This window comes from Anguilla rostrata, chromosome 1 (assembly GCF_018555375.3).
Source record: "Anguilla rostrata isolate EN2019 chromosome 1, ASM1855537v3, whole genome shotgun sequence".
NCBI classification, from domain to species: Eukaryota; Metazoa; Chordata; class Actinopteri; order Anguilliformes; family Anguillidae; genus Anguilla; species Anguilla rostrata.
This window is the reverse complement of record NC_057933.1, coordinates 68,219,780-68,228,552: the sequence shown is the minus strand read 5'-3', so window position 1 is coordinate 68,228,552 and position 8,773 is coordinate 68,219,780. Positions and strand designations below refer to the sequence as shown.

General features: G+C 40.0%; 1 protein-coding gene across 8 annotated transcripts in view; it reads right to left on the bottom strand.

Annotated features, from left to right (window-relative positions):
- LOC135264106 (membrane-spanning 4-domains subfamily A member 4A-like) overlaps positions 1-8,773 on the bottom strand; it is a 52,349-nt gene that overhangs the window by 30,588 nt on the left and 12,988 nt on the right. For 6 of the 8 annotated variants that reach the window (XM_064352792.1, XM_064352830.1, XM_064352847.1 and 3 more), the window contains one exon: positions 517-678. The exons of the other annotated variants lie outside the window; for them this stretch is intronic. In XM_064352792.1, coding sequence (XP_064208862.1) covers positions 517-678 — 162 coding nt within the window. The remainder of the gene's footprint in view (positions 1-516; positions 679-8,773) is intronic. 8 annotated transcript variants of the gene reach the window in all.

Below are 8,773 nucleotides of genomic sequence, written 5' to 3'. Positions count from 1 at the left end.
CTGTGAAAAGAGAAATGGAGAACAGATCAGTGGCAGACAATCATTCATTCCTACATTTAGCTATTAGCATTTTGCATAATAAACACTTAAGATGTGTTAAAATATTTTCAGTAAGACTGTCAGGACCTACATCTTTATTTGTTTCACTGGGGATGACATAGCTCAGGAGGTAAGAGCGTTTGTCTGGCAGTCGGAGGGTTGCCGGTTCGATCCCCCGCCCTGGGCGTGTCGAAGTGTCCCTGAGCAAGACAGTAACCTATTGCTCCAGAGTGTTGGTACTTGATGGAGCCTCACTGTGATGTGTTGTGAAAGGCTCATGTAGCCTTGGATAAAAGCGCTATATAAATGCAGTCCATTTACTTACAGAGCCCATGTGGTCACCAGTGAGTTTAGCTACAAGTCATAAAGATTCCCTCCTAGTCTGAGTCATAATCATATATTACATTAGCTTGTTGGAAGTCCAGACTATTTAGATACGCATACTTGGATCATGTTTTTAAAAAGTGACTATTTTACCTCAAGCGTACGTTGAAGCCTTCGACAATTGTAGTAGGAATATGTCTCCTCATTGTCAGAGCAGTAATATCTCATCATAATAACAAAGTCCAGAGAGAAAAGGATTATTGCAATGCCAGCAGTGATGGTGCTGATGATGTTCATCCCAAGTGCTCCTTTCACCTGCAAAAAAAAGTCGGGATTTAATATAATGCTCATTAAGTATATAGTATATATAATGATTGATTTACACACTATATAACCAAAATATCTGGACACCCCTTGGTCTGGGGCTGTTTATCATGGTTTGGGCTAGGCCCCTTAGTTCCAGTTAAGGCAAATCTTAATGCTACAGCATACAATCACATTCTAGATGATTCTGTGCTTCCCCACCAGTTTGGGGAAGGCCCTTTCCTGTTTCCGCGTGAAAATGTCTCCAAGCACACTGCGATGTCCGTATGTAAAAATGGTTGTTGAGAATGGTGTTGAAGAACTTGACTGGCCTGCACAGAGCCCTGACCTCAACCCCCTGTGAGCCAGGCCTAAGTGCCCGACCTCACTAATGCTCTTCTGGCTGAATGGAAGCAAATCTGCAATAGATGCAGCAATGCTTCAACATCTAGTACAAAGATGGGGGGTTATAACTTAAGAGGAAAGTTTAATCTAAAAAAACATTGTGTTCGTACTACTCTGAAGAGTATGTGTATTTCGATTTGTGGGGTGAATTTGCGGAATGGTTTAGATATTGAACTCAAGCAAAGTATAAATATAAACCAGTTCAAGAAGATGTAAAAAAAATATTTTTGAGAGGTACAGGGAGGAGGAATGAGGAAGGGGCCTTGTTTCTCTCAGGACTGAGATGCTCGTTGTTGATGATGTTGTTGTTGTTTTTTTTTTCTATGTGATTGTTGGGACATGCTGGATGGGCACCTGCACAATGATTATGTATGTGTAAATTTGATAAACATTAAGGTAATTATTTAAGTTGTATATGATGAACTTGAAGGTAATCATTTATGCGTATATATGATAAACATGAAGTTCACCATTTAAGTTATAGAAAAGGGGTAGGATCTTAAAAGTGTATACTTCTACCTACTACTTTTCGGACATGTAATATTTATTTATTTTGTTTATGGAGAATTGGCTTTACATGTTTACTGTTCATTTTATTGGTCATTCTTTTTTTTGTGTGCTTGTTTTCTTATTTATTATTTGTTACATGTTCAAAATAAAAAGAAGAGTGGAGGTTGTTATAACAGCAAAGGGTGGACACCAACTGCATATTAATTCCCATAATTTTGAATTAAATGTTGGATGTCGGCGTCCACATACTCTTGACCATGTAATGTGTGTATACATATATTTCATAAAAAACACGTTTTCAACGTACAAAAATGCCAAGTTACTCACACATACAAGACACACCGTCTATAACTCATTCATTCAGACTGCCAAAATTGACTTGAAAGAATTGAGGAAATATTGGGTAGCATTGCTTTGGAATACATCGTATTTCATTTCGGTGAGGCAAGATAGCCTATATTGTTTGTAGTACTGTAACTTGGCGTCATTTTGATATCAATACTTTTAATGGCAAGCGTGGGTTTTGGCAGTCTGAATGAATGAGTTATAGACGGTGTATGTCTTGTATGTGTGAGTAACTTGCCATTTTGGTACGTTGAAAACGTGTTTTTTATGAGATATCATTTCTTTTTGCAAAGCGTTTTATTATGAGAGTGAGAAATGCGAAGTGACCCTGTAAGAAACGGTTGTGGATTATGGCTATCCTTGTGTGAATTTGTACAGTCTGATGAGCGTGTACCGTTTAGGAGTTTCGGTGTGCAATATATGTAAAACAGTGGCTGTGACAAAGGGTGCGATGGCGTAAGTGTAAACGCATCGGAAACGCAGGTGAAATATGGCCAGTGTATGTACTCATGGATTTGACGGCCATCCAACGAGCCTTGATTGACAAAAGAATCAGCAAGCCCATAGAATTAGAGCTCCTTAGGTCGCAACTTGTGTATCCTTCTGTCCTGCTCCGTTGTCTGTTATTTCGTGGAGATGCGCTTTTAGTGTTTGTAAGGTTTATAAGGCATTTTGATGGGCTTATCTGCAGGTAGGAATCCTCTTCGCTGTTTTGCTAAGCTAGAACGGAAAACTTGATAGTGGAGAATAGGAGCAGACGCATATGTCCCAGCAGGCTTTGCATATGAGAAAATAACAGCAGTGTGAGAGAAATTAGGATTAGGAGAAATGATGAAATTGCATAGTTGAAACAATATGTTTTTAGCAGAATGGGCATGTAGGTGAAGGTTGACATGATCACAGACTATAGTGCGAAGTAAATGAAGTGACCATGAGCGAGCTTAGTTTCCTTATCGAACGGTATATATAACAGTCTGTATAAAGTATTAGTTGTTAAAGCGGAGGGTTAAGTAACGTGTGAAGTCTATTGCACTGATGTGCTTTTCTCATGTTCAGTAGTAGTTATAATTATGAGTGAGTCATGATTTTAAATGTAATGTTTCAATGGGGAGTTGTAGAACGTACATATGTAGTAATTGTTTGTATGTGGCTAGATAGAGAACAGGGCGAGGTAACATGAATGTAGAAACGTGGCATTTGCTGATAAGAAGGTTTTGTACGGTAGCCAAGTGAAGAAATTATCTGCCTGAGGGCGAGGCGGGATTCAATCCTTGAACCGGAGGCTTACCAGTCTGTGACTTTGTTAATGCAGCACCATGACATAGCTACGCAATGCGTGAAATATCATTAGCAAACCTGTCCGTGATTTTAAAGAAGAACACAGGCCAGTAAGCACAGAAGAGCTCCCGTTGAATCCATATGGCATTGCAATATTGTAGCTGGTTAATAACTGAATGTGCAGACGGTACGTCATGATGCAGTGTATACGTTCGGTGAACGGCGGGTAGATATGGTGCAAAAGCAATAACTGAGAAGTAGTTAGACAATTATTAGTGAGGGTAAAAGCAGGTTAAAGAAACATGTTCCTAGCTGGGCTTGAACCTAGGACCCCATGTTCCCAAGACTGTAACCTTGCCCACTAGGCCACAGGCAGACTAGCTGTTTAAACTGGAAATGTTTCAGAGTAAAAAGGTATGGGTATTTTTGATTGGGTTGAGTAGGTGAAGATTTGGTTGGTGTCGGTAAAATGTCCAATGGAGAGACATGTTAGTGGGATAGGCAGCAGGAAAAATAAGCATGAGAAGAAGAAGAAGGAGAGAACACAAAATCCCCTTAGTTTGGGGCTTTATTGTGTGGACATGTGAAGTTGTTTATGAAATCTGTCTGTTGAAATGGGGTCAGAATGTATAGAATTTAATGTTTTTAAGGGCTGAGTGTCTGTGGCTGTTGTGGTTATTTCTGTGGGGAACCCTGAAGAGTGCCAAACTCTCGGTGCTGTATAGGTATGGGGCATGCCCCCGCCAAGGCGTAACTTGGCAGGATGGCATACCTGCCATCCAAATAAATACAGAATGTGTACTTCAGAGAACTTCTGCTGGAAAACATTAGGGAAACTGACTACAGTTGAAAAGCTGTCATCATGAGAAACTGATGTAATTGGCCAAATTTGAATGACCATATTCTCTTCAGATTGTAAGATGAAAACACAGGGCCAAGTTACATCAAATAACTAGGAAACATTGGGTAGTATTGCTTTGGATTAGGGTTTGTTTAATTTGTGCAAGGTAAGATAGGCAGTATTGTTTGTTGTAACTTGGCCTCATTTTGATATCAGTACTTTTAATGGCAGGCCTAGATTTTGCATGTTTTAATTAATGACTTATAGACAGTGCTTTGTATGCCTGAGTAACCTGGCATTTTTGTACATTGAAAATATGTTTTTGTTGAGATTCTGGTTCACCTTGCACAGCAAGAGGACTAAACAAACAGGGCTCAAATTCCTGTTCATATAAATACACATGAAATGTAATGTCAACATCAAATATGAAAGTTTCTCGTCTGAAACAACACACACCCACACCCATAAGATGTCACAACTGGAAGTTTAGAATTGTTTGCCAGTGAAGTTGGTGTGACTGTGCTCTTAGGATTGATGTGTTTGAGGACATCTTGTGTAGATAACATCTCATAAAAAACACGTTTTCAACGTACAAAAATGCCAAGTTACTAAAAAGTATTGATATCAAAATGACGCCAAGTTACGATACTACAAACAATATAGGCTATCTTGCCTCACCGAAATGACATAAGATGTATCTCAAAGCAATGCTACCCAATATTTCCTCAGTTCTTTCAAGTCACTTGGCCCTGTGTATAAGCATGCACTACATGAACAGGCCAAATATATGTGTGGATGGCTCTCTCACAGTCAAGATTGATTGAATAGGTGTGTGTATGTCCAATTTGTATTGGTATGTAGGCCTATGTATTTCGCTGCCCAGGCTTTCTGTTGCGTGAATGATAGTATGTTTCTTGGTACAAGTGTGTTCGTGAATGTGAATGTAAGATGCTGCCAGGGAAATGTCCCCATGCGGATAAAGAAGTTCTCTATGTATGTATGTACAATATGTGTTTTACATGCAGTATTTATTGTACGTAGCAAATATACAATAACTTGCACATGTACTCAAATTCAGTTCAGAAGCAAGTATAAACATGTTTTCTGGAGAAATGTGCTTCCTGTCGTTGCTCAGCAGCAGTTCTGTACATTAATTAATTTATACATTAATTTCAATGTACAATGTTCAATGTGTTCCATGAGGCAATTCGAAATATTTGTCTCTTTGATCTGACAGAAAGTTTGCATGACATTGTGAAATGGTAAGATTAGAAAACACAGGGCCAAGTGACTTGAAAGAACTGAGGAAATATTGGGTAGCATTGCTTTGAGATACATCTTATGTCATTTCGGTGAGGCAAGATAGCCTATATTGTTTGTAGTATCGTAACTTGGCGTCATTTTGATATCAACTTTTTAGTAACTTGGCATTTTTGTACGTTGAAAACGTGTTTTTTATGAGATATCAGTCCTTTTTGCAAAGCGTTTTATTATGAGAGTGAGAAATGCGACCCTGCAAGAAACGGTTGTGGATTATGGCTATCGTTGTGTGAATCTGTACAGTCTGATGAGCGTGTACCGTTCAGCAGTTTCGGTTTGCTATATATGTAAAACAGTGGCTGTGAGATAAGATGCAGTGGCGTAAGCGTAAACGCATCAGGAACGCAGATGGAATATGGTATGTACTCACGGATTTGACGTCCATCCAACGAGCCTTGACTGACAAAATAATCAACACGCCCGTAGAATTATAACTCCCTAGGTCGCAACTTGTGTAGCCTTCTGTCCTGCTCCGTTGTCTGTTATTTCGTGGAGATGCACTATTAGTGTTTGTAAGGTTTATCCTTCTGTCCTGCTCCATTGTCTGTTATTTCGTGGAGATGCACTTTTAGTGTTTGTAAGGTTTATAAGGCATTTTGATAGGCTAATCTGCAGGTAGGAATCCTCCTCGCCGTTTTGCTAAACTAGAACCGGAAAACATGATAGTGGAGAATAGGAGCAGACGCATATGTCCCAGCAGGCTTTGCATATGAGAGAATAACAACAGTGCGAGAGAAATTAAAATGAAATTATGAAATTCCGTAGTTGAAACAATATGTTTTTAGCAGAATGAGCATGTAGGTGAAGGTTGACATGATCACGGAGTATAGTGCGAAGTAAATGGAGTGACCATGAGCGAGCTTATATTCCTTATCAAATGGTATATATTACAGTCGGTATGGAACATTGGTTGTTGAAGTGGAGGGTCAAATAACATTGCACACATTATTTACCTGTAATGTAATCTATTGCACGAATGTGTTTTTCTCATGTTCAGTACTAGTAGTTATACTTATGAGTGAATCATGATTTTAAATGTAATGTTTTAATGCGGAGTTGCAGAACGTACATACGTAGTAATTGTGTGTAGCCTATGTGGCTAGATAGAGAACAGGGCGAGGTAACATGAATGTAGAAACGTGGCGTTTGCTGATATTAAGGTTTTGTACGGTAGCCAAGTGAAGAAATATAGTTAGTAGAAATGGCACAGTGGTGAACCGGTGTAACTTTTAAATAAAAGGAATACATTTGCGTCATGAAATGCATATGGGTGGCCGTGAGTGAGTGAGGTTTACCAGTCTGTGACTTCGTTAGCTAATGCCATAGCTATGCAATGCGTGAAATATCATTAGCGAAGCTGCCGGTAGTTTTAAAGAAGAACACAAGCCAGTAAGCACAGAAGAGCTTCCGTTGAATCCATATGGCTTAGCAATATTGTAGCCGGTCAATAACTGAACGTACAGACGGTAAGTCATAATGCATATATCTTAGCAATATTGTAAGCGGTTAATAACTGAACGGTGAACGGCGGGTAGATATGGTGCAAAAGCAATAATTAAGAAGTAGTAGACAATTATTAGTGAGGGTCGAAGCAAGTTAAAGAAACGGGTTCCAATCTGGGCTTGAACATACGACCCGGTGTTCCCAAGCCTGTAACCTTACCCACTAGGCCACAGACGGATTAGCTGTTCAACCTGCGGAGTTGCGGAATGTACATAAGTACTAATTGTTTGTAGCGTTTGTGGCTAGATAGAGAACAGGGCGAGGTAACAGGAATGTAGAAACGTGGCGTTTGCTGATATTAAGGTTTTGTACGGTAGCCAAGTGAAGAAATATAGTTAGTAGAAATGGCACAGTGGTGAACTGGTGTAACTTTTAATAAAAGGAATACATTTGCGTCATGAAATGCACATGGGTGGCCGTGAGTGAGTGAGGTTTACCAGTCTGTGACTTCGTTAGCTAATGGCATAGCTATGCAATGCGTGAAATATCATTAGCGAACCTGCCGGTGGTTTTAAAGAAGAACACAAGCCAGTAAGCACAGAAGAGCTTCCGTTGAATCCATATGGCTTAGCAATATTGTAGCCGGTTAATAACTGAACGTACAGACGGTAAGTCATAATGCATATATCTTAGCAATATTGTAGCCGGTTAATAACTGAACGGTCAACGGCGGGTAGAAATGGTGCAAAAGCAATAATTAAGAAGTAGTAGACAATTATTAGTGAGGATCGAAGCAGTTAAAGAAACGTGTTTCAAGCTGGGCTTGAACATACGACCCAGTGTTCCCAAGCCTGTAACCTTACCCACTAGGCCACGGATGGATTAGCTGTTCAAATTGCGGAGTTGCAGAATGTACATAAGTAGTAATTGTTTGTAGCGTATGTGGCTAGATAGAGAACAGAGCGAGGTAACATGAATGTAGAAATAGAAACGTGGCGTTTGCTGATATGAAAGTTTTGTACGGTAGCCAAGTGAAGAAATATAGTTAATAGAAATGGCACAGTGGTGAACTGGTGTAACTTTTTAATGAAAGGAATACATTTGCCGTGACTTCGTTAGCTAATGCCATAGCTATGCAATGCGTGAAATATCATTAGCAAACCTGCCGGTGGTTTTAAAGAACACAGGCCAGTAAGCACAGAAGAGCTCCCGTTGAATCCATGTGGCTTTTAGCAATATTGTAGCCGGTTAATAACTGAACGGTGAACGGCGGGTAAATATGGTGCAAAAGCAATAATTGATAAGTAGGCTAGTAGACAATTATTAGTGAGGGTTGAAGCAGGTTAAAGAAACGTGTTCTAAGCTGGGCTTGAACCTAGGACCCCGTGTTCCCAAGACTGTAACCTTACCCACTAGGCCACAGGCGGACTACCTGTTTGAACGGGAAATGTTTCAGAATAAAAATGTATGGGTATTTTTCGTGTGTATGCGCGTTTTTGATTGGGTCGTGTAGGGCAGATTTGGCTGGTGTTAGTGAAATGTCCAATGGGGAGACATGTTGTTAGTGGGATAGGCGGCAGGAAAAATAAGAATGAGAAGAAGAAGAAGAAGAAGAAAGAGAAGAAGAAGAAGAAGAAGAAGGAGAAAACGCAAAATCCCCTTAGTTTGGGGCTTTATTGTGTGGACATGTGAAGTTGTTTATGAATTCTGTCTGTTGAAATGGGGTCAGAATGTACAGAATTTAATGTTTTTAAGGGCTGAGTGTCTGTGGCTGTTGTGGTTATTTCTGTGGGGAACCCTGAAAAGTGCCAAACTCTCGGTGCTGTATAGGTATGGGGCATGCCCCCGCCAAGGCGTAACTTGGCGGGATGGCATACCTGCCATCCCAATCACAGCATGTTCCATGACCACTTCCCAAAATAAATATTTACAGTCAGGCGGCTCTGGAAATGATAAATCAGGGCT